This window comes from Myiozetetes cayanensis, unplaced genomic scaffold, assembly GCF_022539395.1.
Source record: "Myiozetetes cayanensis isolate MyiCay16 unplaced genomic scaffold, myiCay2020 scf1, whole genome shotgun sequence".
Classification (NCBI taxonomy): Eukaryota; Metazoa; Chordata; class Aves; order Passeriformes; family Tyrannidae; genus Myiozetetes; species Myiozetetes cayanensis.
Window position 1 is genome coordinate 11537367 of NW_026086604.1, and position 27612 is coordinate 11564978.

Consider the following 27612-nt stretch of genomic DNA (forward strand, 5'->3'; position numbering starts at 1 on the left):
AGGAAGGAGCCAGAGCTGCTCTGCAAGGAGCAGAAACAAAGGCAGTCCAGAAGGTGCTTCGTGTCTGTCGAGTCACATTGCTATGGGGCAGCACCTCCAGGCCTGCTGAGCACATCTCTAAATAGGCAGTGTGAAAGCTTTGTCCTCTGTGGTGCCTGAGCTGGATCTTTGAGTCCCTTGTCAGGAAAAGCTGCAAAATGAGAAATGTGGACTCCACGGTCCTTTAAAATTCATAATCAAAGGGCATAGAAAACAGCTTCAAAACCTGCAAAAGTATCTGTCACAAGCACTTAACACCTCCATCCCACAAAACCGTGACACAACTTGAATTCTACTTCCATACAGTTGATATTTAACTACCTTTGGGCTACCTATTAGTTTTAATCCACTTTATAGAAAAAAAAATCCCTGAGAATAAAAAAAAAAAGTTGGGTTTCCTTATCTCTTCCCTGCCGCTGGTTTCCTTCAGCTCCTCTCTACACCCCACTGCAGACGGCAGCTGCCGGCTCTCCGGCGGGGCCCTTCCAGCGCTGAGTGCCATCACACCCGCGGCTCAACCCAGGGTGTCCCACGACGCGACCCCGCGGGAGGGGCGGGTCACCCTCGCCCGGCACACCCACCCACCCAGCCACCCACCCAGCCCGCGGGCGGTGCCGGCAGGTGCGCCCGCCCCGGCGCGGCCCCGGGGGGGCGGCCGCGGCTCCTCGCCCCTCCCCGCCGCGGCGGGAGCTCGCCGCCCCCCGGTTGAAGTCCGGGTCCGCCGCGCTGCTCCGCGCCGGGGGTGCCGTCACTCGGCGCTTCCAGCATGCTCCTAAGATGGCGGTAGCGGCGGCGGGCGGCGGCGGGGGCGGCCGGGCGCAGCGCAGCGGCTGGCTGGAAGTTTTGGTGCGGGAGCGCTGGCACAAAGTGCTGGCCAACTTGGGCGGCGAGGCGCTGGTGCTGAGCGGCGAGGAGCGCCCCGACGGCGCGGCCCACAACGGGCTGGGCGGCGATGGGACGGCGTGCCGCGGGGCCGAGGGCGGCGGGGGGGCGGCCGCGGTGCGCACCGCCTTCACGGACCCCCCCGAGCAGGTGCCCGAGGCCGTCTCCAACAAGAAGCGGTGCGTGAAGGTGCTGAAGCAGGAGATGGGCGGGCTGGGCATCAGCATCAAGGGGGGCAAGGAGAACAAGATGCCCATCCTCATCAGCAAGATCTTCAAGGGACTGGCGGCCGACCAGACCCAGGCCCTCTACGTGGGCGATGCCATCCTGGCCGTCAACGGCACGGACCTGCGGGATGCCACTCACGACGAGGCGGTGCAGGCGCTCAAACGGGCCGGCAAGGAGGTGCTGCTGGAAGGTAGGGGAGCGGGGACGGGCCGGCTCAGTGCGCCGCAGAGCGGGAGGCTGTGGGGCGGGTCGGCTCGGCTGCCGAAGGGGCGTCGGAGTCCAGCCGGGGGTTAGGGGGCAATGCCGCGCATCTGCTGCTGCTCCTCCGGGCGTCTTTCCAGCCGGGAGAGCTCACACCCTCTACCCCGCGCCGCGCCGGGACCCCCGACGGCAGGAGTTATGGATGCAGCCCCTCGGGAAGGGGCGAGCGAGGTGCTGGGGAGCCGCACTTGAACTTTCCGCCCTCGTATCCTCCAGCGCAGCCCCCCCAGCCCCGTCCGGGCGCGCCCCGTGGAGCCTCCGCAGTCATGTCTCGTCGCGGCGGCGGGTCGGCTCCCGGGCTCTGAGCTCCTGGTGGGAGCCTACCCGACCTCTGAGCTCCTGGTGGGAGCCTACCCGACCTCCCACTCCCGCCAGGGTGAGGGATCTTCGGGATCTGCCGTCTGGACGTTTTCGCATCTTTCAGCCCGAGAAAGGTGGGGGGAGTTGGGTACCGTGAGAGGAGGGGTTAAAGAAGTAGAAGCCCCCGCTCTCCCCGGCGCTAAGGGAAGGGCTTGAGCGACTTTTCCGTAGTCACCTCGAAACGCCCGACACCTCCCTTTTCTCCAGTTTCGCCTTCCACCACTCCACTCCCGACTAGGAAAATCGGGGCTACAGAGCGGCTTAAATGAAGCTAGTGGTGCCTCACGGACACATCAGCCATCCCTGCAAAGCAGTGCCTTTTCCTTTCGCAAGGGTGACTGAAACAGTTTTGTAAGAAGTAGCCTTAGAAACCGAGCCCAAAGAAAGGCGCAAACGCTGGTGTGCGTGGAGGAGACGTGAAGCGAGTGTGTCCCCCTAGAGCGGGACGGAGCTGGGGAGGGAGTAAGAAAAAGCAGAGCCAGGTTCCCAAGACCGCGAGTTCGTGAGGAGAGAGGCGTGCACAGGCGTTTGATCCCCGTCTCCTCACAAGGACTAATTTACTTGCTCCACCTGAGAGAACGAACAGCTTCAGAAATGCCCTTGGCGCGTGTTTGATAAAGTGATTACATATTTGCCCAGAAGTTCATTTAACCGGAGGTCAATGGCATTTGAAGCATGCTGCTGTGCTGCCTTCCCCTGTGCCATCGCTTTCCTCCTAACCACGGGCACTCCCACCTTACTGTGCCTGTAGTCCTTTCGGTACCGCACCTTTTTTCACGTCTGTCTTTTTGGTGGTTATTCCGAGAAGCGAAGGAGGTGCTGCTGGCGGCTGGGAGGTGCAGCTGAGGATCAGCCCTGAGCAACCAACTATGGCATAAAGTTACAGGAAAAGTTTGAAGGGGAGGGAAGGTGAGAAGATGCATTCTTCAGTAGTGTGTACTGAGAAACTGTTTGGTTGTCCGCGTGATAGTGAAAACTGCCGAGGAGTTAGTGCCCCGTGAGGATTTAGGAAGGCGAGGGCAGTGTCTTCTCTCCCTGTGAGCCCCGCGCTCCCCACGGGACCAAAGCGCATCTCATCCTCCCGCACTGCAGCTGCATCGTTTGCAAAGATACCTGTGAAGTCTTAACACGAACTTCTCTGCGGGGTCTGAATTGAGGCTGTTGCATCTAAATTTTGTCACTGGTTTGTTTATGCAGTTTAAGGGGCTTCCTGGGGTGGAAGCCAGGTAATGTTTGAGCTTTGCTGTGATCTAATGAGTAATGTATATAGTGCTTGCAAGTCTCCCTCCCTCTGTGTAGTGCCTGCAGTAACAGCACCTGAGCACACTGCTGCTGTACGAGTCTTTAAAACACATCAGTTTTCGTCCTGATTAGGAGTGAAGATGAAGCCGTGTCAGTGTGTACTCTTAGCACCCTCCTTCATTCCTTTTGGCATCGTAGCTGTCTCGCATTTCTTTGCTCTGTGAAGGCTAATGTGCCTCAGTAGTTGTTTCCACGATTGATTTTGTAATTTGTAAATCGAGAGCATATTTCAGTAGTCATCCTTATGTAGAATTAAAATATTCTGACACTGAACTCGGTATTTTGTCTTGCCTTTGTCTTGCTATTTCAAACGCTGAGTTGGCTCTGGCATTGTCCTGGGAGGGCTTCTCTCTTCAGCAGGGACCTTACTCTACGTGAAAGTCTTGTGTAAACAGGCAGTTTAAAACAATTCTCTGTGATTTTATTGCCCAATTTGTAGCTCATTCCTAAGTAGCACAATCTAAAATGGTATTTTTATTACTAAAGGAAGGGAAATCCAAAAGTTTTTTTTACCCTTTAAAATACAAGAGGGCAGGACTTCATTGTCCTTTCCTTCCAGTCAATAGGAATTTGCTATTTCCTGACTTCTTAGAGAGTTATATATGGCAAAAAGCAGTCTGCACTGGGGCAGGGCAAGACCTGTGTGCAGCTCCTCTCTAGACTCTTTCTTCAATTTACAGAGCAAAGCCAGCACGTATTTCCAGGGTCAAAATGCAACATTTACATATTTAGGGAGATTCTGAGATTTGCGTGTGACTTTCAGCGCAGGAAAGCCAAATTTACAAAGGCATGGCAAGGTGTGAAGCACAAGAGGCATATTTCCCAGATAGCAGGGCTCTGAGTATTGCCCAATGCATTGTACATTCCTGGAAAGGGTCTTATGGTTGAAGATTTCCTAGAAGTTATTGCAGGGAAGATGTGGTCAGTGTGGCTCAATACCCCCAACATCAGAGTGCCAGAGTCTGCCTGTTATATAGTGTCCTGCCTAAAATCGCTTGCTCAGTGAAATGAGGCATTTACCAGCTCAGCACTAAACTGTAGTCTCTCCTACATTCCTGTGCAGGGAGGAAGGGAGCGGAAAATCCCTCCCCAGACCTATGCACCCTGTATAGGGAGGCAGGGCTGGCATCAGGATGTGTGGTGGGAGGAGGAAGGTCTGCCAAGAGAAGGGATGAGGGAATGCTTAGTTTTAACACCTGCCCCTTTTGCTGCATTGATCTCTGTCTCTGAGCTGGTGGAAACAGATTTGCTGAGGGGTTAGGGCTGGTGTAGCTTCAGTATCGGTGCTGGTGGAGGAGGGGGGGCAGCACAGCTGTAAAGCCCAGTAGGAGAGGTCCTTCTCTAACAAATTTAATAACTGTACTGGGTTGTTCTGACTTCTCATTTTCTATCCCTGAAGGACATCAGTCTGTTGCAGTCTTCACTTGTATAGTCCACCTATTAAGCTGAAGTTCCTTCATATAGGTGTGGTCCGTGGGGTTGGCCAGGAAGGGAAATAACAGGCAATACTGCCATAAGAGGAGCTGTAAGGCAGAAGGGTCAAGAGGAGAGGGAGGTGATGTTGAGGAAGGACTTGAGCCCTTAGAAATGCTACTGTCTCCTTATCTGCAGGGATGGACTGCTTCTGCCTGCAGGTTTAATTTCCTGTGAGCTTTCTGTCACAGCTTGGGCATGGGTGTGGGGGAGCAAAGCAGGCAGAGCGAGCAGGGACTGGTGTTGAGTTTGTCAGCCCTGGGTGGCTTCTCAGGTGTTCAGTACAGCAGGATGGAGCTTCTCACGAGCATTCAGGAGCAGAAAGAATTTCCTGACGTGAGAGACGAGGCAGCCTCCTTGTTAGAGTGCGTATTTGCAGGTGTGGAAGGAAGCTAAAATTACCATGACAGCTATTGTTTGTACATGTAATTTCCCTATGGTTCTGTTAAATTTGGGCTTCTTAAATAAGCACTTTGGAAAATGAAGCAACCCCTCTTGTGCTGTGTAAAGCACATTACATTCAAGTGACTCTCAAGGCACAAAAGGTGTTTGTTTTTATCAAAGCATCCTAGATGAGAGCAGTCCCTTGGCATGCTCTCTAACCAAGCTGGTTGTGCTTTACTTGTATTCTCTATGTGTTTGGTGAAAAAATGAAAAATTGAAGTAGTCTGTGCTGATGTCAGACAGGACCCCTCTGCATGATGCTGTATTGAAATGTGAAGAAAAAACCCACATTAGTGATATTTGTTATCTGTCTGCAGGGTATTTTTTCTTAACTTGTTTAATGTGTGTGGACGAGCTAGTGATGTTCACAGTGGAAGGTATGTAGTGGGAAAAGGAGCATCTTTGTAGAGTTGCTAGAGTTTTTATTGGTTTTCAATGCTTCCCCATTAATGCAATTGCAAGGTCCCTGGAGAAGTGGCTTTGGCAACCTTTTTGGATTCATATAAATTTCCCACAGGGAGGCTACCCCCTGCATAGTGAATTTTAGCATATGGACAGTAGACTATAGTCATCTTCTGTAATCTCTTGGGAGTAATACACAGTTTTAAAGCAATGTAAGAATATGCATGATGCAGTTTGTACTGTGGTAACATGTCTTATTTTCCAGACAATATTTCTGTAAGAATTGTAAGGATTCTCCCCTTCCCACCCTTTTAATTTTTTTTTTTGTTTTTGTTAAACAAAGCAATTCTACCTGTGTGAATTACACATCAAAATAGTATAAAATAGGCATGGGCTGCTTGTTGGCTTTAGTTTTCTGTCTTATCTGTGTTTTTGTGTTTCTTTCAATAGGGACAGCTGGAGATTTCTGAGGGTTAACAAAATACAATATTAATCCAAAAACTGTGTCTCTTGCAAGTACAGAGGAAAAATGAGGCACGGGGCACTTAAAAAATGCCTGTGTGATGTAACTACTTACTACAGTCAGGTCAAGGCTGTAAATCTCAGTGATTGCAAATTGTATCTGTAGTTATTCTTTATACCTTTATACTTTGAGTATAAAGAATGGAGAAAACAGGTTGTTGGTTTTTTTTGTTTGTTTTTAGTGTGTGTTTGGTTTTGTTTGTTTGGGTTTTTATGTGTTTGTTTTGGTTTTTTTTGTTTTTGTTTTTTTTGTGCAGCAAATATGCAGTTAGGTAAATGCTTTGTATTTAGAGGTGATACCACATTTCATAGCCTGTGTGGTTGCTCTTGGCACACATCAGTTTAAAAGTGAAATTGAAAGGGAAAGGAACAGGTAATCTTATTCTCAAGAGTTCCAGGTCTAAGCAATTCCTGAGAATCTCAGTTTTGATTGTTTCAGCTGCTTGCAGCTGATGGGGAAGCTTGAGTGGCAACACTTGATGTGTATTTCATTGATTAGATTAGATTACAGGCTAATTTAGCAGTCCAGACAGCCTGTATCACCTTTCACAGACAAAAATCAGTACATCCTCTTTGCAGTAATTCTCATATGACTCCTCTTTTTCAGTTACTGTAAAGAAAATAAGGCAGTTATGGGCAGCACAATTCCTGGATTTATTTGGACCAAGTGCAGGGTGCCCCATCAACTCACCCACCTTGGAAATCATATACTAAGCCCTAGAGAAGTAACTTACTGCCACCTCCTCAAGGATGCTTAGAAGATTAAATGTCTAGAGATCCGGAATTGAATTGCACATACAGATTATACATGTTAAGTATGATTAGAAAAGAAAAAAACATGCTTTAAAATCCCAGCAGTAATTCCTTTGTGGAAAATTGAATTGAAATCTTGATATAACTCTTTGAAGAATCTTTAAACTGTTAGAGTAAAATGGAAAGCTGAAGGCTTTTGCTATGGTTAATGAAACAGTGTTTGTGGCTTCATTTTGCCATGGCAGGTGCCTTCTCTTTGGAGACAAGTTCTACTCTCCTGAGGAGGCATTTTCACACAGGTGATTGCCAGAGGCACTGGGCTCTCCCCATCACTGCACACTGGGTTTGGGTCAAAAATGATCACTGCATGTCTGTCCCAAGGGAGCTGATGAGGAGTGTCTATAATTCAGTTTGGGTTTGGGACAGATGCTGATCCAAATAGTTTGATAGTTTCTGGTGTAAGCTAGGAAGAATTTTATTTTTACTCTCTTGATCTCACCTTTTTCATAATACGTAATAACTTCTCCTGTTAGTAATGTATCTGTAAATTTGGCTTTAAGTATAGCATCTGCTTTTGTTCATTCAGAGTTTGTAAGTGTTGGAGAGTTTATCACATCTATTTGTAACCTTTTCCAGTAGGCCCTCTAATTCCAGGTTTTAAGAACACATTATTTCCATTCCATTTTTCTAATTTAGATGTCTGATTGTAGGATTATTTTGTAGTTTATTCTGCAAAATTATGTTGCCATGGCTACTTGTTAGAATTGGTACAGCTACTTCAATAGAAGGGAAATTGGAGGAAACAGTAGTTCAAGAGAGCAATAGCATCAGTGAACAAAATGTGATGGGAAAAAAGCTGTACCAGTACTGCATGCGAGACTGGCTTTCCAAGTCTGAAACAATTTTTCAAGCATTTCAGAAAAACAGTTAGTGGAGAAGGGATTGTAGTGGTATTTCTAGAACATGCAAAAAGTCTTTTAACTACTTACTGTGTAGAGTTTGTGAGTAGCCCATAGAACACAGCTTTGCTGGCCTTGACATGGTGGGTGGAGGGGAGATTCTACTCTGTTACCCCCATTGGTGTCACTGCAGTAACTGTAGCTGGTGTGAAGAATGCTTCACTTGGCTCAGCTGTGTCACCTCTCCAGACCCTACGCTATGCTGAGCAGAGAAAAGTACTTATGCTGTCAGCATAAGGTGTTTCTGCTCTGAGGGTCTTTGCCAGGACATCTGTTCTTAGAGCAATCAGGGAGAGCATCGTACTGTTAGGGTGGATTGGGAAAGAGCTAGGACTTGGAATAGGAGGAATAGTCTTGTTTGGGCAGGGACACAAAGCTTGTTGTAGAGATGGGAAGGAACATCAGGGGAGTGGCAGCATTTGGTATGTGCCTTGAGGAGTGTCTCTGCAAGCAGAGAGGGAGTTTAAAGATGTTCAAGGTGAGACATGGCTGATTTGGGCTAGAGAAGTCTGTGAGAAGCTGCAAGATACATAGAAAGTGTAGAGTGCTACTTACCACTCATGCTATGTGTTGGAAGGTGTGTTGTGAGCCTCCTTCGTGCTCTTTAATAAATACCTGTTGGCTATTATTTAACAGGACCAGGCAAGCTGCTCTATGAGACCATGTCTCTGTGCTTTAAAAGATGATTAATGACCTAGCCTTGTGCTCCTGGGAGAGAGAGGATTCATTGAAATTATGGCACCCAACATCTTACAACATCTGAGAGTCCAGCAACACTGAGTAATGAACTAGGATGTCAAAGTTTTTATCTAACTTTGCTTGCAGGAGAAGTTGGGAAAAGACAGAATTGGTTTGTTCACCATCTGCTTAGCTATCAAAACATACTTTTCTTGAGAACGTAAGTTAACAAAGTTGCTTACAAAAGATTTAATCAACTGTGACTAGTTCTTCAGATTGCTTCAACACTAGATAGGGCCTTGCTGTTAGGTTAAGTTTGTTCCTTTGCATAAATTCAATTAAGGGGCATAATTTCCACATAACTCTTTGGCAGACATGAATTTCCGACTGCTGCTACTGCACAAACTTCTCTTACAGTCTGGCTTTAATTTTGTCTGTCTAGAACTTGAACTACTGAACTGGTTATGGATTTCGTTGTGCATATGCTGAGGGCACAACAGAGTCACTGTCAAAGCAGCACATCTGTATTGTAGCTGTTGGGTAAAATTGAATTTTTAATTGTAAGGAAATGAGCCAGAAAAGTAGACGTGGAGAAACTGTCTCTGATTAGAAATGATTAACATACAGCACACTCCTCCTAAAAATGATGTGCAGCTTTTTCACAAACTGTTGGAAGTTGTGCTTGTTGGCACAGTTCTAGAAGTCATCAAAACAAAAGCTGTGGTTATGTTTATTCCTCACTGCTCTGGGATGCTTTCTTCTACAGATGACCTGTATTTGAGCAGTGAGGCTGCTTCAAGGCAGCACACAGGTGAGTAACTTCTGTGTGTGTGCTTCTGTGTAAACAGCTTCTGTTCACTTTAATGGCAGGCTAAAAATGGTAAACTCCTGGTATGGTGTAAGTACCTGAGAAACAGGATCCTTTTTTCAAGTATGAGAAAGTTAGAAATACATCATAACATAAATATAAAATGTAAAAAAATGTTCTTTTTAAAAAGCTGGTAGCAGAATATAAATTCCTTTCTGACAAAGGAGGTACAATTCACCTGATTTGATCCAACACATAACATGACCTCTTGGGAATATTTGTCAGCCTCAGTGCCCTTTCGGGGAAATAGGACCATTAGTTAAGCTTTATGTTCTGTTTGTCATAGGTATATACAGCTGGTGCAGTACCTGTTTGGCTTTTAACATAATCAAGTCGTTATGAGCATGGCAAGCTATACCATGGAAATAATGTATCTCCACTTTTGCCTGAGTTATTTCAATAACTGCTATTTCTGGGATGATTTACCATCCTAACGTGTTTTAACTGCTACTGGCTCTGATTCTGCGAGGAGAGCAAGAGGCAGCTGTGTGAAGATGAAGATACTGGAGAGGTTTAGTGTTATCCAGCATGTGTCTTATGAGGTTGCTTTAAGCTAGTAGTTTTAACTCAGACAGTGAAAGTTTAATCTGTTTATGTGGACTTTAAGCTTTTAGTCCCTGCAAAATAACCTGGAAGGACAGAGCCGGTAGCAGGGCTGGCAGGATGTACTGGCAGATGTGATTTCCCTCATAGCAGGCAGCTTCCCATTGGTCTTACTCTTCCCAGGTAGTAGCCAGAAGGATCTTTCTCTTGCTGATGTGAAACCAAATGAGGTATTTAATTACTGGATGTTCAGAAGTATTTTACAGGAATAAAGTGAGCAGGATTTGACTTCAGTACTTGCTACTTGAATTCTTTTTGAGGTTTTTTTGTTTGATTTATTATTTTGGGAGGGGGTTTGTTTGGTTAGTTTTGGGATTCTTTTTTGAGTTTTTTCTGTTGAGGATGCTGTGGACAGAAAAAAAGACTTCCAAATTACAATTGTTTTCCAAAGAACACGTTACACTTGGTAACTACCTGCACTTTTTAACTTCTTTGTCCTGTCTCATGTGGTGCCAGACTCCTTCATCAGAGATGTGTGGCTGGGATGGAGGAATTCCTACCACATAAGTACTTTGGGCATGGAGACACACACCGGAAGATGTATTTGTATACATACTTCTCTAATTAACAGTCACATCAACAGGCATTTCTTGTTTGGTGCTTGACCTTTATACCTGCTTAGGGCCAACATGGTTGTACCAAATGCTGGGCCTTTGCCAGGTCTGGAGAGGCTGAGCTGATGCCTGTGTTACCCATTGGGTCTCTCTGCTGTGAGGGTGGCATGGTGGGCTGTCCTAGCTCAAGACTGCGTGGAGAGGTTGTGGAGTCTCCCTCACTGGAGATATTCAGGAGCCTTCTGTGGATGCAGTCCTGTGCAGTGTGCTCTAGGAAGACACTGTTTGAGCAGGGAGGTTGGACCAGATGACCCTACTGGTGGTCCTGTCTGACCTTCCCATTCTGGGATTCTGTCATCCTGATTCTGTTCTTCATCCTGGGAAACCTTTTCCAGAGCTGAGGATGTGGCTGGTTGTGAGCTCTGTAATATGAAGTCGGGAAGATGTGCTTACTGCAAGAGAAGGAGAGCAAGCTTCAAGCTGGAATGACTTGGATGATGACAGCAGGCCTTTCATTAAGAGCTCCAAGTGTTATTACTGTGCTCTGTCTAAATTAAACTCATCTAGATTTTAGAAGCTCAGGTAAATGGCCAGTCAGATGGTTAACATAGCCCAAATTCTAGAAGTCCTGAGCACAATGGTGAGGAGAAACACAAGCAACACATAAACCTGCTGACAGGCCTCAAGATCCTGCAAATGCCACAGCTAATATGCTTGAAGGCACTGTTGCTCTCCTGGCTTTTGTTCGGTTTCCTTTGAAGGAGTAGTCAGGTTGGGTTGGGTGGGGTTGCAGGCCGATGCTCTTGTGATGTCTGTAAGACACAGCTCTCATCTGGCTCTGGGGAGGAAATCTGTATTCCTGACTTAAAAAAGGGAAAAAAAAGCCTCTCACAGTAACTTCAGTCTTCTTCAGGTTTGTGGAATACTGGACAAGTGTCAGGCCAAAAAGGCAATGAAAGAAAACCACATTTTAATTCAGGAAGAATGCAAGTGAGAGCAACGAGTTTTAAGAAGTTCCCGGTCCATTCAGTGAATGTGTGTCTGTATAAATAAGTCAGACCTAGGTGATATATGAGAGTAGGTTGGTCATGAAGAAAGCACTGCAGTAACAAACCAGTGGAATTTCCACTTAACTCATTAAAATCAACCCTGAAAGGCTCCATTAAGGAAAGTCATAAATTGAAGTTCTAAGAGATGGCATATAAAACTACCCTGAAACTAAAAATGATCCTCTGTCGGTTTTATGTTTCCCTTTCACTCTGTTATATCTCCTTTAATAAACACGTGGGATAGACTATCAAAAGAGCACCCCTTTGTCCGTGAAGCCTTGAAGAAATAAATAGTGAGTCTGGGCATATTATAAATTACACCCAATAAAAATAAACTGAAATTGATTCTGGACTTTGCCTGTGTGAGGGCTGCATTGCTAGGATCATTCTGTGTTGATCTTGTTTTATATATATTGAACTTTTCTGCTAGGCATACCTTGAAATGTTAGTATTTAATGCTTGATTTTTCGTTCAACTACTGCCAGAGCTTTTCTGTCTGTGTGCATATATAGTATTAAGACCTTAGAGAGGTTTCAAGGTTCACTCTCTTGACAAAACACTGAGGAACAAACATCCTTTGATTTTGGAGGGAAGAGCTGACTTGAAAATACGCAAGTTTCCGTGGGAATCTTTGTGATGTTTTAATTTGAAATAGCATTTTGTATCTAAGAATAAAGAAATTTGCTTTCAAAAGACTGATTTGAACTTGCATTGAAAACCTTTACTAAGTAGAATTTTCTATGTGAAATAGCAGAGAATTACCCAATGTACCATCTCCTCATAGAAAATCTTTGTAATTGCACCACATTAATCGTAGGAAATTTTCATAACCAAAAAGTTTTGAGCAACTCAATGTAGTACTTTTCTCCCTTTTTGTTGAAATACGTATTTAGCTTCAATAAGTGGAGTTTTTTTACAGTTCTTTGGAAACTTTAGATATGATGTTCTCCTTAATCCCTTTGTTCTGTTACTTTTCTATCAATATGCACATTGTATGAAGTGGATAAGGATGTATATTTACTATGAGCCAAGATAGATGTGCTTCCAGTGGAGAAGTCACAAGTGAAATATTATATGAATTCCTGTAAGACATTTACATTTGATCTTTTCAGTTAGTCATAGTTCTGAGGCTATTCTTCCTTGTTTCTGTGAAACTCACAGTGGAAACCTTGAATTCAGAAGGAAATGAGGAAGAAATGTCTCAGGTCTCTAAAATTTGTATAAAATAGCTCTTCTAGGTGTAATTTTAGTATCTCCTCAATGCAGCTGTAAATTAAGTTGTCCCATTACTTTTTTAGCTTTTACTGTATTAAAGACTTTGTATAGAACTCTATGTATGAGGGAATCAAGCGTTCATGAAACCATAAAGGGTAGAAAATCATTTATGTGGGGCAATGTGCAATTTGTTATTTAATTTCTTTATTTTCTCTATTGCATTGACTGATGTTGGTTTAGGAATGCCTTAAAATGTAGCTATTCAATTCCAGAGCTGACCTAGCCCTAGTGTGGGCACCGCTATAAATGCCTATCAGCAGTATTGTGTGGGCACACACATACAGCTTGCGTGCATGTTGTACGTGCATTTGCTCATATCTAAGACAGAAATTGGTTGTTGTTAGTGCTCTGTGGATTAAGTTAATTGTCCTTTGAAAATGGAAAGGTCTTGATTATGGCTGTACTGGAGGAGTCTCTGGGTTGATTCATTTACTGGAATGCTTCACAGGAAGCTGCACCTGCAATTTTTTTGGTTTTTCTCGGGGTCTGGGTGGAGAACACAGCCCGTGGCGTCTGTGTCCACTTGTCTGGGTGTAGCATTGTCAATGTGTAGACGATTCTTCAGCACAAATTTGAGTTTGCTAATACCTTCCTGCCATTACAGTGTGTAATGCCAGACTGACAGTCATCAGAGATACTCTGGGTTTGCAGAGTACACCAAACCCAGAGTCTCTGCCCTGAGCCGACAACACAGTGCTCCTCTTCCCATTGGATTTTTCTGGATATCATTTGCCTCCTTTCTGGCTTCTGACTACATCATTTAGGATTTGAGGCAACACCAGAAAAGGTTTGATGTTTATCAGCCTGATTATGCAGGAAAACCTGCAGTTGTAGCTGAGCAAGTAATTGCATAATCAGAAGGTTGGCTTGCTGACTTTATGCCGGCTGGCTGATTTGTGTATCTGAACACAGGCAAGATCCTTGCTGGGGATGAACAGAGCTTCCGGGCAGGCTCCATCAGCTGCTGATGGCTACCTGGCTAACAGCCAAACCTGATGTTTTTTTTTCCTTATCTCTAAAGAGGTGCAAAGTTGTGACCACAGTTTAAGAGTGATTGAAAAGTGACAAAATGGTATCATCACAAGGAGGTACATAAACTGCAAGTCTGCTGTATTTTGTGTCTGAGTTCTTGGGTGAATTTGGGTTAGCTCAGGAGCCCTGAGGTTTCCAGGCCTGGAATGCAACCAGTTACCTTACGGGATTTTTTTTTTTTTCTTTTAAATATAGGCATCATTAGAAAATATAGTGAGTTGAAACTAAGCTGTAATGTTAAACCTGTAATCACAGCTTTGGAAGAGTGTTGCAATGAAAGCTTTTTCAGTATTACGTAGAGTACCCAGTTAAAGCATAATAACTGATTCTGAAAAGTCAGGAGAGATACAGCTCTGCAGTAATAACTCAATGCCTTTGAACATTATTTCCTTTATAAATGCTAGGATGAAAAAAAAGTGAGTCTGATTCAACAGCGCTTCAGCTGCAGTGCCCCTGGCGTTGACTTGTCTGGGGTTCAGTTCTGGCTAAAGGACCTGTGTGGTGCAGCTTCAGCCCTCTGAACACTCCTGCTTCTGAAGGACACTTGTGTATGAGCCATGGTGGCCAATGAGGCTGGAGAAAAGAGGGCCTGTTAGGTTCAGCTTGCTCTGGAGCAGGATGGGCTTATAGAATTACAGAATTGTGCAGATTGGAAAAGACCCTTAAGATCATTAAGTCCAACTGTTAACCCAGTGCTGCCAAGTCCACCACTAAACCATGTCCCTAAGTGCCATAGCCACACGTCTCCAAGTACCTTCAGGGTCAGTGACTCCACCACTTGCATGGGTAATCTGTTCCAATGCTTGATAACCCTTTCTGTGAAGAAATTTTTCCTAATATCCAGTCTAAACCTCTCCTGGCACAACCCTGTCCTGCTTTGTGTGGTGTGTGTAGACTGAGGTTTAGTGTGTACAGGCTTCTCTGTCTATACCCTCATCCTGTAACTACGTAGGTGAGGATGACCTCTGCATACATAAGCCTTTCACATTGATTTCATTGAAGCTAAGTTTGGGTAAGGCTATGCAAGATGAAGAGCCATGATTTTGTTTTCTTTCTCCTGTGGGCTGCCCGTGCTGACTGTACTATATAAAGCTGCTTGCAGTTGAGTCTGTCCCCGGTCAAGGTAAGGAGAAAGAGTGTTCATGTTTTTATTATCATTTCACCCTCCCTGCCTATTCTGCAACAAAACAAATAAGCAAATGGTAGTGATTACCGAGGAGAGATTACCGAGGAGAGAAGCAGTGTTTTGTAGATCTTAGTTTTTTCTACTGGGAAAAACGTAGCCACGTTTATTTTTTAAGAGTGACGATGTTGAATATACAAATTAAACTCCAATTTACACAGTTGAGATTTCCATGAGCACTTCACACAAGTATTCTCAAAGTGCAATGTTTTTAAATAATGACATTTGCTAAGAACAGTCTTTGGGGAAGTGGGACAACCCTTCTGTTTTTACCCTTCCCCCTTTGACGCCAGCCTGTGTCAGCCAGTGCTGGGAGCCAGGCTGGAGGGCTGTGGCCAGCTCTGAACAGATCAGCCTTTGTGTCCCTAGCACAAACATCCCTCTTCTTTCCGAGGGAATGGGCAAAATGGGTTCTGACCCAGCACGACCAGCTGTTTGTGGCTTGTCGGTCTGCAGGAGAGAGACAAGTGGCTCCTCTGTGTCCCCATTAAAATGCTGCTACAGAGCAAACTGTCAAGCAGGCAGTTAAACAGTTCAAATCTTTACAAGCCAAAGTTTAGTATCAGCCATAAGGTACTTCAGCTGTGTCACAAGACTGCCCAAGTTGCTCTGCAGAGGTTTTCTGCTCTGGTTAGAGGCTTGGAGCTGTGCAGAAGTGCATTGGTGCCCACAGAGGTTGTTTATTTTCTTGGCAACTTAAATCTTCAAGTGTTTAGTGGGAATACCTCATGTGGGAACAACTTAAAAATTACAAAAACCAGTAATAACCTCTGCCATTGTTACTTTGGAAGGTGTACCCTTGTGATATTTAGGAAGAAATCTGGAATGATGTAAAGAGTCTAATTCTGCCCTTTTCATTTGTATGATGTCTTACACTGATACTATTCAAGTGCTTGGTATTTTTACTATTTCTAAGTAAACTCAGACTTAAATTACTTCCCAGGGCCCAAAACCTACTCACCATTTTTCCTGAGCATGGCATAGCTTGCAGCCCCTTTTACCTTTATCAGCAAAGAGGTGGGATGTCTGGGACTGTAGTTTCAGGCTTTGCCAGTGTCACTGGCATGGCTCCTTTGGATTTATCTCAGTAATGAACAGATGAGGAGGAGAAGAGGAAGATGCTTAAAAAGCATCGCTATCCAGAGTGCTGCTCAGCTGCTGCATCAGGAGGGATATCTGCTGCCTGCCCTTGTACCTCAGCCTGGCACGTTGTAAGCTGCTGAGGTTAATCGGGCTCAACCTATCTGTAACAAAATGTGAAGTATTTGCATCACCAGGGCCAATGCTTTTCACACCCTAAGTGCTGTGTAGGGAAAGTGGTCTCATTTCTGTGTTCACTGGTTGTGCTCCAGATCTTTCTGCCTCAGTTAATAGAGCCAGGCTTGGAATGTGAGCAACCGTGAAGCTGAAGCCTACAAAAAAAAATGTGTATATCACCTCCAAATGTCTGTCTTTTTATTTGCAGCAGTGGTGATGGACTGTGAGAAGTGGGCCCAGCTGCTGCCTGCCGGGATAAGGCAGTATTATTAATGTCCAGTAACACTGATTAAACATCAAGTGCTGAAGAAGATTTGTGCTGGAGTCAAAGTCCATTCTTTGTTCCTCTGTCTCCCTTGTTAGAGACTGAACCTTCTCTGCTTCTCTGTGGTTGTGGGCTGGGCTGGGCTTCAGCAAATAAAGCCGAGTGAAAGCTGTCTTTTTAGGCCTGGTTTGGCATGTTCACTTCTGGGTCATGTTTTTTGCTGTAGAGGTAATAACAAAGGGGAAATGGAATGATGATGCCTTGGCCTGTGGGATCCTGGCATGGTCTTCCCTCTGGGGTGGAGGATCTCTGAGCCAGCACAGTGTGAGACTGGATTGTAGCTTGTGTGCTATCATCACCCACTGATGTTTATTATATCCTATGGGGCAGGAGGGAAGATACCCCACTGTACTACAATTGCCAGAGAAGTCTGTCTCCTCAATACTTTCTGACCTTTCTGGGCAGTCAGACTGCAGCCCAGGATTCTAGGTAGACTTTAATTTGGTATCAAGAACTATCATATTAATGGCTTAATTTCTTTTAACAGAGCTTTGAAGGCAATGTCATTCTTTTAGCACTCACAGAGTACAGAAAAGAGCCCTTTACCTCCTAAATTTTTGATGTTCTTGAGTAATTGTGAGATATGCTAACAGGGAATGTGTTTTAATAAGGATGCAGAGCTAGAGACCACGTGAAATGAAATTTTAATTAAGGCTCCCGTCAAGCTGTAAAAAAGCATTTGACTGTTTTGAGGGGTAATATATAGGATACAGTCTTTGCTTTTAAAGAAACATTATCTAATTGCTTTGGGCTTTTGGTTGAAAGGATAAATCATTCTCCCTTTTCCTCCTTTTGTTTATAAAATGGGCTTGCTTGTATCTTTGAATGCTTCCTTTTGCTGTCTTTATACTGTGCTTTTCTACTGATTGGGTAGCGACCTTTGCCACCCCCAAAACCTTAATTTTTAATTCTGAGCAGTAGAGGTAATAGACTGAGAAAGCTGTTTGTGATTTTGGTTTTGTTCTCCCCTTTCTCAGGTGTGTTCAGACCTTTAGAGAGGGTTCCTCTTACATTAGGCATTGAGGCTATGCTGAGCATCCCTGCTCTCAGCATGGGCAGCAGAGAAAGAAACAACCTGAGTGTTCTTGGGCAATGCCATTCTGCTTTCTCACCTACTACAGGGATACTAGCTTGGCTTCCACTTACACCTCTTAGGTGATTAAAGCTATGTGATATAGATTCCCTTATAGTGTTTTTCTAGCTTTTTCAAAGAGTAGAAAGTGCTACATACTTTTGTTGTAAGTAATATTAAAAAAAGTATACTGTTTGAAAATATTACTATGTAAGTGTGTTGTATGTTGGCCTTGGTGAGAGTCTTCAACGAGAAAAGCCCATCCCTTGTGCTGCAGTGCACCTCTTTGTGGTTGCACTGTCTTAACTGCGTGCGATGTCATGCCAGAGGCAGATGATTTTTGACTTACATGGGCTAAATGTATGCCCCAGAAAAGATGTCATCTCAAGTGCTTACCTTTTTCCGTGATGGAATTTACAGAGCAGACTGGAAAGCAGTTGTGTCAGCAGAAGGACTCCAGCACAAGGCAGAAGTGCTGAGGTTGGAGGAAGAACCCAGCAAGATGGTTTTGTCACTGAAGCCAACATGTTGTGAAACTGCAACCTGAGATGATCGGGACTTTCCTGCCCTCCTCCTGGCCTTGGCACCTCATTCCTGAGCTCCTCCACCTGAGCTCTGACAACTGCTCCCGTGTGGCCATGCTGTGTGTTGTGTGTTCTAGGTCTCCAAGTCGGCTCTCTGGGTGGCAGCAAGGTCATGGGAAGCTTGAGTGAGTCATGGGGGGTCCCTTTTGCAGGACAGCTCACATTTAAGACCTGTATAAAGCCACTGTGAAACTGCACCCATCGTGCTGAGGCTTGTCTTGTTATTGTCAACATGCAATGGCCCCAGTGAAACCAACTTCAAACACTCAGTGATGGAACAGGGCCAGGATCTCTCTGAGTGTTGCAAACTGTGCCGCAGTTGAGAAAAAAGCCGCCTTTTTTTTTTGAAGCACTAGACTTCTGAGTGACAACCTTGAATTTTCAGTGTTAGTTGTGTCACCTACAAGTTAAAGTGTGCTTCTTACCTGCTTTGTATTCTGCATATCCCAGCTTTTATATAACCTTGTGTCGCTGTACAAAGGATGGATATAAATCTTTCATACACACTGTCTCCTGGATTGTGTGTGGGAGTGGGAAATTCTGCACAAGTTAAAAGTACCTGTCCTGAACAAAGACTGGGTTGATTTGATAGCAAGAGCAATGATCTTACAGCTGAAGTGAGGAGCAAGAGCTAGAAAATTAGACACCACCCACTCCCTCCGATGGGTGAGAAGGGGGACAGCCGAGTCTTGTGGTGCCCAGGAGCAAAGCACAGACTGAATTGAACCTCTTGAGCTGGGCATATTTAAGTGCTGATTTGCATCAACACAGGAATGGAGACTGAAGTCCAGCAGTTTTACTTGTATATACCTTGCTTAGGAAACAAATGCATCGTATTCATTAATTGGGTTAATGTACCAGTAGTTTCGTGCTGTCACTAGCTATACATATCTTAAAAGCTTCAAATTCAGTATATTCCTGGGCATGCTAAATTTGGTCCACACTGTGCAGCTGGTCACACTTTAAGTGTATGAATCCTGTGGGGTTTTTTGTGTTTTCTTGGAATCTCAGATCTGGATGACTTGTCCTGTGCTATGCCCAGCCAAGCTGTATTTACTGTGCCTTGAGGCCATTTAAATACATTGACTCTCCTACCCATTTCATAGTTGTTTGAGCTGCTTTTTGAGGTCTACAGCCTTTCCAAATGCTCTAGTTTATTTATGTAAATGCTCTAGTTTATTTATGTCAGATTTTTTTACAATACTGTTTCCTTCTGTATTCAGTCCTTGTCCTATTAGTAACAAATTTGATTTTTTTAAACTTGTTGTTTATCACTTCTGTTGTTTATGCCTTCTTACTTTTGAGTCTTGGTGACTCCAGCCTAAGTGTGCTGGTTCTTCTCACCTCCACCAGTATTTTTCTCCATTGCATGCTCTTCCAACATAGCAATTAATCTGGCAATGCTACCCAGAATACCAGGTGTTTGAATGCTTAAAGACTTCCTTTCTTGAAAAAAATATATAAAAAAAAAAAATCAGAAACACCCCCAGAACTGTAAGAAGCTTACCTTCATTAGCTAAGTTAGAAAATTATATAGAGTTCCAAAGATATGAGAAAAAAAGCCACAAAGCACAACAAAAAGAAACCCAGAAAAAAAATGAGATAGCAGGCTTGGAAAGCTCTGAAAGGCTCTTGGGAATTTGACTCACTACTTGGATTGTGCAGGGGGGTAGTGACCATTAGATTTGGTTGCAAGACTGAATGCCTCATGCCCACAGGATGGCTTTTCATGTTCTTATTCAGGAGTTAAAACATATTTCTTAGCATGAGGCTGCTTTACAGGTACAAGCTCTTCCAGGACATTGAGCACTGCAGTGTGGGAAATTGCATTTTTCCATGATCTAAAGACTTCAGTGTGTTGATCTGGGCTTAGTTAATGCACGGTGGAGAACTTGGGGTGTGCTTGCATTGCACTTAAAACTTTTCAAATGGTTGCTGCCATGGCACTGACCTGCTTCCCTCCTCAACTGTGTGTTTCTGACTCTTTGCAAGGCTCAGTTCTTCGTCGGAGTTTCTAGGGGTCTGGTTCAGAGAATTAAACCAGCAGTAAATTGGGGCTGTTGCACTGGCCATGCAGCCCTGAACTGTCCCTTATATGGATACTGATGTTTTTGCAATCAGTTAGGGAGTTGGTTTACCCAGCTGAACATGAGGAGTGTTCCTGTTGTTTCATCAACAGGGTGAGAAAGATTCCCTGCCTGAACATCTCTTCTTATGCCTTTGCTGACTCTGGCCCTGGTACAGTTTCTCCCCCAGTGTATTGCCCACAGCACAGCGGATGGGGTGGCAAACAGTGATTCATGGGTAGGACTGAGAATTTGGTGTGGCACTTCTTAAACCTGTTAGAGAAATCAGGATTACCTGTTTCAGCAGGAGAGCATGTTTTGTGAGCAGCCACTAAACGCAGTGCTTTTGCACACAGCAGCTTTTTTCACATACTTACACATTCTTCTGATTTGGTGTTTTATTTCTTTCCCCTTAACTGATATGTTTTACAATAACGTCAGTTTATCTGAAACTTTCAGATTCTGGGAAAGCACGAGAAACAGTGATTAACTCTTTTTTTGGGAGGTTTTTTGAATTAATAGACATGACTGAAAAGCATTAGCATGGGAAGCTCATGGAAACGCTTTGCTGCCAATAACCCAGATGGCATCTCTCCAAACTCACGGTGTGGGCTGACAGACTGCAATACCTCACATGTCCCTTTCCATGATGTTTTATCGTGGTTTTTGAGGAATGTGCATAAAAGCTTCCCCTCTGGGAGAGGACTGATCTGCATCAGCCCTTTTCTGAGGTTTTGTGTGAAGACACAGCCAACAGTGAGGGCAACAAGCCTGGAGATCAGCCCAGCTACAAGAGTTCCTGGGTTCAGGTTACCTTTCAAACATCCCCACACAGTGTTAGGTCTAGTGCCCATAACAAAGTATGCAGTGGAGGCAGTCAGAAAACCATCAGGGAGCATGAGGTGTAGAGCAGATAAATAGTGGCATTGTGTTGGTTTATCTTAACAGTCAGTACAGTAAAATCACCTTGGTTTTCCCTCCTCTCTCCTTTTCCCAGTCCCCAGTGTCTGGTGTGAGCTGCCAGGGTCCCTTTTGTTTGGAAATGCTGTGGGTTGGTGCCAGTGGCACACGGCACAGGGCGAATGTAGAGGACCAGACTATGTAGTTGTGCTTGATTTTATTTCTGTCATTTTCTTCTATATATGATCATCAAATCTTTCATACTGCATCTCTGCATGTATCCCTACAGTTGTTCTTGCTCTTCCAAGCTCTTTTACATGGCTCTGCAGGCTAATTTCTCTAGACTCTCAAGGTTTGTCTGTCATCTCTCCTTCTCTCTTTAATTTTGCCTTTTTTTTTTCCCTTTAAGCTACCTCTAAGGTGCCTAAGCAGAAATTTTCAATGAAAATCTTTGTCTTTGCTTTCATGAAGTTGCACCCTCCCTGTGACCTGGGCTGACAGAGGTCTGTGCCCTTTCCTGGAGGGGGGCAGACCCAGGTCTCAGCTTTAGTGGAGGCAAAGCCAGGTCTAGGTGCACCTTTCTCAGCTCCTTGAAGAGAATAAAGCTATTGAAAGCTCAGCATTTCAAAACCTATCAGTTTTGGACAAGACAGAGAAGGTGGAAGGATGTGGCATCTTTCTTGCAACAACAAAGGCAGCAAGAGGTACAAAATGTGAACTTGTCTCAAACGTTTTTTTTACTTTATCTTGAAATTAAGCAGGCTGAATCTGGAAAGGAAATAAGACGTTCATCTGCCTTAAGTTATTTTGGCAAAAGGGTGAGCCTTCTTTTTACCAGTAATGTTCCTTGAGGGACAGCATGGACCTCAGAAGCCATGATTGTATATGCCATAGCAATTTGTTGAGCACACTTACCAGATATGCTAATAAATATGTCCAGTATTGAAATCTTTGTAAGTACTGATGTTTACTGCTGTTGATAAAGCTACAAATCTCCTGAAATGGAGATGCAAGTGGAGAGGTGGTAAATGTATGCTTTATACAGAGAAGCATTTCTGAGAAAGTAAAAAACACATCTCCAAATCCAATAAAAATTAGAGATGAGGAGTCATCTGTCACCTAATCCCAGGGACCTGCCAGAGCACAGCAGTGAAGCTAGCAGCCCTCACTTCAGTTCAGGATTTCTGATGATTTAGCTTGAAAATACCGTTCTTAATTTCCGTGACAGAAGAATACTGTTTTACAAATGTTTTCAATTCACACATGAAAATAGATAAATGGAAATTTTTACCATCTATTAAAGCTTCAAAGGAAGTAGTTATGTTTAGTTAATTAGTTTTGCTGTTTAAATATCTACAATCCATCCTTTACTGGCATATAGATTTAGTAAAGAATCCATTACGGAAACGATAGCCTGGGGGTAGTGTGTCTGTCCTGTAAACCCTTTTAGCTGATGGGTATTATGAATGTATGTGAAATGTCAGCTTTGTTCAAATGCAGGAATAAAGAATGCTTTTGTTATGTGCATTCTCTTAATCTGGTGCTTGATCAGAGGTTTTGGCTTCACAAACCAAAGTGGTAGAGAGAGTGAAGAAGTGTGGAAAACAAAAAGGAGCCAAAACATGTTCCTTGCAAAATATTTGAGGCTGATGCCTGTGGAGTTTTGTGGGAAGGACATAAGGTCAGACCAGCACAGCATTGTCTTCATGTGGTCTGTCTGCATCTGTGAAGTATTCTATGAAGTGAGCCTCCATCCATGTCAGTGAGGACCCCACCAATTCTCTGTTTGCCTTTTCTGTCTACTTTTGTGTCTTCTGGGTCACCATTACTTGGATGTTTTTATTCTGGTTCCCTCTCCTTCGTGTCACCCGGTGCAGCGTCATTGCACAAGCTGTCATTGCCTCATCCTCACTCAGACATGATTAAGCATCTGCTGGACTTTGGGCAAGCTGCTTGCACAAATGGGGCTGTTGGCTATGGCTTTATACTCAGAATTTGAACTGCTTAAAACACCTGTTACTTTGGCCCTAAGTGCAATTTGTAGACTCAGTCCATGTTAAAGGACTGGGTCTGTTACAGGCTGGCTGTCCTCTTATTCAGAGCAATGGTATTTTCTGCTGGATTTTTTCCCCTCGAGTGTCTCAGTTGCTGAAAAAAATGGGGAGAATGCCTTCAGCAAAGCAACATATTACAAAGTCGGTATTAACTGAAGGCTCAATTTGTGCATACAGGTGTTTGTGCATTTCTCTGCAAAAGTTTAATGTCTTCAAAGCTGAGCAACAGAAATGTGCTCAGTTTTAAAATCAGCAGTCACTTTCAAAGATGTTGATTTTAATGGGACTAAAGCACATTGGGGGAAAACCAATGATGGAAAATGAAAGCAAGAAATACGGTCTTCAGAAGTTGTTCTGGCAAAGCCTTGCATCGACTCTGTTTTTAGTAATGAAATTAATCTTTCCTAAATGGCAAGGAAAGAAATATTATGGTTCATTTCAATGGGATCTTTAAATATGGTTAGTGTTAATGTACTTAATTTGCTCTAAGAATGATTTTTTTATTACATCATTAGCAGAAGATCAGTTAGATTCCTTTGAATGCACTATGTCTGTAGGAGGTTAAAAATTAAAGAGAGTATATGTGTTTCCTTGAGTCAATCATATATTGTAACCTGATTCAAAGCCTTCTTAAAGTGTTAAGTAGAAAGGAGTCTTTTCATTGACTTCAAGTTTCTTTGGTGAGTCTTCAGAAGAAAAAATAACTTTGACAATTTCATTCTTGTTACAAATATGCAAATTTAATTAATATATGGAATTGGATTTGTGCCTACACATTTTTAAACATTTTGGTTGTTGTTTGGATGGTTAGGAGACAAAGGGTACGTTTAGGTTAGATATTAGAAAAAGGTTCTTTACCCAGAGGGTGCTAGAACGCCAGGGAAAGTGATCACAGGACCAAGCCTGACAGAACTCAAAAAGTGTTTATATGATACTCTCAGGCACGTGATGTGCAGGGCTAGAGGCTGGACTCAATGATCCTTGTGGGTGCCTTCCAACTCAGCATAGTCTGTGATTCTGTGAAATAAGGTTTTACTTGTGTGAAAACATTTGTGTTCCTCAGGTAGGTACCTTTGCTGGTGAACAGGATTTTGTCCACTTTTTTCTTGTGGCTTCCTAATAGACTGTTGGTAGTGGGGCTCCCCATATCCTTGGCAGCTTCAGTGCTCTGAACTTATAACGGAAAGACGTTATAAGACTTTTCCCTTACTTGTGCAGCTCTTAAACTGAAGCAAGTTTTGAACAGTTCCAAGCTTCCTCTATTTACTCAAGAAAAGTTTTTGTGGAAGTAGCCCATTTTATGTGGGACTACTAAGGGTATTGGTATTTCAATCACCATTATGGTGGCTAGGAGAACACTAATGTCAGGGCCAATTTGATTGATTTTGTCAGTACTTTTTCACTACTTGAAGTAACAGAGGCTTATTTAGAGCTGTAGGGGGACTAAGAGAAAAATGTCCTGCCTTGCAATAGTTTTTGATGCTTCTGGGAGATGCGAAGTGTTTTGTTGACCCAGCCCAGCAGACAGACCAGAGATGTATTTCGTCTTGATCTTGTTATTGTGAAGGTACGAGATTACCTCTGAGAGGAGGAGAGCTAGAAAGAAAATTGGTCTTGGGGCTTACTCAGCCAGTCCATCTCCAGCTGAGTCATTTATATTTGTCAGTACAGTGTTGCCTTGGGGATTTTTTTGCACTTGTTAAAAATAAAGACAAACCTCAGGGGGGTGGGGAGTCTGGACAGCATCGCATCAGGGTATGGGAACAGCGTAGGCATTTGGCCTCCTTGCAACATCCTGTTTCCCCAAGTTATCACAGCAAGTCTTTGCTCTTTTTCCAGCCAGGCTTCCTGAGTCCCTACTCTCACCATGCCCTCCCACCTTTAACTCTTTTTCTTCCTACCTTGGCTGGGAAGGAGGAGGACTTGCCTGCTGTGTGTAAGGCTTCTTTTGCGGCTGTTCTGGAGGTGGAGGATGGAGATTGAGGAGCTTGCCTGATGTGAATCCAGAAAATGGTGGCTGGGTCAGGCCACTACCAAAGCATAGGTCCTTGGGGGAAGGGAGATCTGCAACTTTGCTGACTGTTGGCATCACATCTTTCTGGGGACACAGCAGTTGGTGAGCACCCCTGGAGTGCATCAGTGAGGGAAGGCTTCATCTGTGGCCTGGGATGGGTGGTGAGCACACCTCCTGCCACTGGATGCTCTCTGAAGGATTTGTATTGGCAATATGTAGGAAGCACACAGGGCTCCTGCTCAAGAGCAAGCTGCTTTCCAAAGCTGTGGCGAAGATGTCCTTGTCCTGCAGGTCCCCCTGGGCTGGGGCTACCCTTAGATAAACCATATTGTAGGTTTGATTCTGGACATAAACATCCGTAGGAGTATGGCTGGATGCCTGTCACCCCCGGATTCTCTCTTATACTGGCCAGTAAGGTGGTGTTTAGGGGGTGTCATGGTTTAATCACAGCCAGCAACTCGGCCCCACACTGTGCTCACTCACTTATCCCCGTGGGACTGGGTAGGGAACTGGAAAAGTGAGTAAACTCATGGGTTGAGGTGAAGACAGTTGAATAGGTAAAGGAAAAGCCACACATGCAAACAAAGCAAATCAAACCAAGGAATTCATTCACCACTTTCCATGGACAGGCAAGTGTTTGTCCATCCCAAGGAAAGCAGGTCTCCATCATGATTAACGGTGATGTGGGAAGGCAAATGCTAGCATTCCAAACGTCTTACCCTTCCTCCTTCTTCCCCACAGCTTTATATACTGAGGGTGATGCTGTATGGTATGGAATGTCCCTTGGGTCAGTTAGGATCAGCTGTCCCAGCTGTGTCCCCTCACAGCCTCCTCACTGGTGTGGTGGGGCAAGGGCTAGAAAAGACCTTGATGCCGTGTGAACACTGCTCAGCGGTAAAAAACCACCCTTGTGTCATCATCACTGTTTTCAGCACAAATCCAAAACACAGCCCCCACAGCTCCTATGGAGAAAATGAACTCTATTCCAACCAAAACCTCCATGGAGGGGGAAGGTATAAAAATCTGCATGAGGGTGAGGTGCTGCTCCTTCCCTTTGTATCCCCTTCTTCCTCCCTTTGGGCCATTGGCAGCTCGGGACTGCTGGAGCCAGGCATTGTACCCCCCAGCCACTGCATGTCATAGCCACCACCAACCTAACCCCCACGGATTTGTCTGAAGTCTTTTTTTTAAGCTTTGCAATACCCAAAGCTATGCCTTCAATATCTTACAGCAAGCACATGTATTACGTGGGAAAAATACTCTTTTAAGTTGTCTAGATGATAATTTCACAGTATGCTCATTAGTTCTCTAGTAGGAAAAAATAGTGAATGCTTGTTTTCTCTGTCATTTCTGTTATCAAACACTTTTTTTTAACGTGTCCTGGTATATTCAGTCTACTGATATGTCTGGAAGGTGGCACACACTTACAGGCATCCTTTTAATTTTCAATACCTTTTCTTATTTTTCTAAATCCTTGAGATGGGGTGACCAAGAGTGAGTGCTGTGTTGGAGATGTGAGTGTATTGTCAATGTATTTCTATTTTTTGCAGTCCTTGGTTCTGATGTTCTCTGAGCCTTTTCCACTGTCACCTTTAGATTTCTTCACTGAGTTGTAAGAGCTGATGTTAATCTCATCTGTAATCCCTTATGGGAGTATCTTGATGACTGTCCAGATTGGTTTAAAATAACCTTGAAAGACTTTTTGTCTGGCATAGGACTGGGAGACAGATAGCATCTCCATGAAGAACGGAAACACCAGAGTCCCTGGCAGAGGGAAAGCAGGGGGATTAAGAGTTGATGAGTGAATTTAACTGTCTTGTGAAGAGCTACAGCCAAGTCTGTGTGATAGACATGCTAGAAATAATAAACTTTTTTCAGTTCACCCCTGGAATAACTTCAGTGGCCATGGCATAAGGCATATGGGGAGGTTTTATTAGTTCTCTGTGACCCCCTGATGTACTTCTGTCAGTGATTCCCCAGCTCAGCCCTTCTGTCTCTGACCAGATCCTTAAACCCTGATACAGACCCTTTCCCTGGTGATGTAGCAGTGCATTTCTCCTTTTGCTGTATTTGAGCATCTAAATTACACCAAGAGGAAACTTCTCTTGAATTCATTGAGTTGCATGGCACAGTTTCATCCTCTGTGTCTGAATGTCATAAGGGACAAAGATGGAGCTGGAGGGATCTGAGATGAGGTGAAGTCCTTCAGCAGACAAATAGAAACCCTCTGAGTTGGAGGCTAGGTCATGAGGGCTGTTTGCTTTTAAGCCTCCTATAATTTAAGTTTTTTTAATTAATCTACTAATCCAACTGGAGGGAGGAGGAGGAGGAGATATTGGCTGGGAGTTTAAGGGGAGGAGCAGGACAACCTCTATGGGGGCCCAGGTGAAACTGCTCTTTGTTTAATTGGAACAGGATTTTTTCGTATTTTGTCTCTGGATCTTCAATGTCATCCAAGCCAAGAGTGACAGAA

General features: G+C 44.1%; 1 protein-coding gene across 1 annotated transcript in view; it reads left to right on the forward strand.

Moving 5' to 3' along the window:
• The first annotated feature begins 742 nt into the window (after positions 1 to 742).
• SNTB1 (syntrophin beta 1) overlaps positions 743 to 27612 on the forward strand; it is a 110407-nt gene continuing 83537 nt past the window's right edge. The window contains exon 1 of the mRNA XM_050319207.1: positions 743 to 1339. Coding sequence (XP_050175164.1) covers positions 817 to 1339 — 523 coding nt within the window. The 5' untranslated portion in view covers positions 743 to 816. The remainder of the gene's footprint in view (positions 1340 to 27612) is intronic.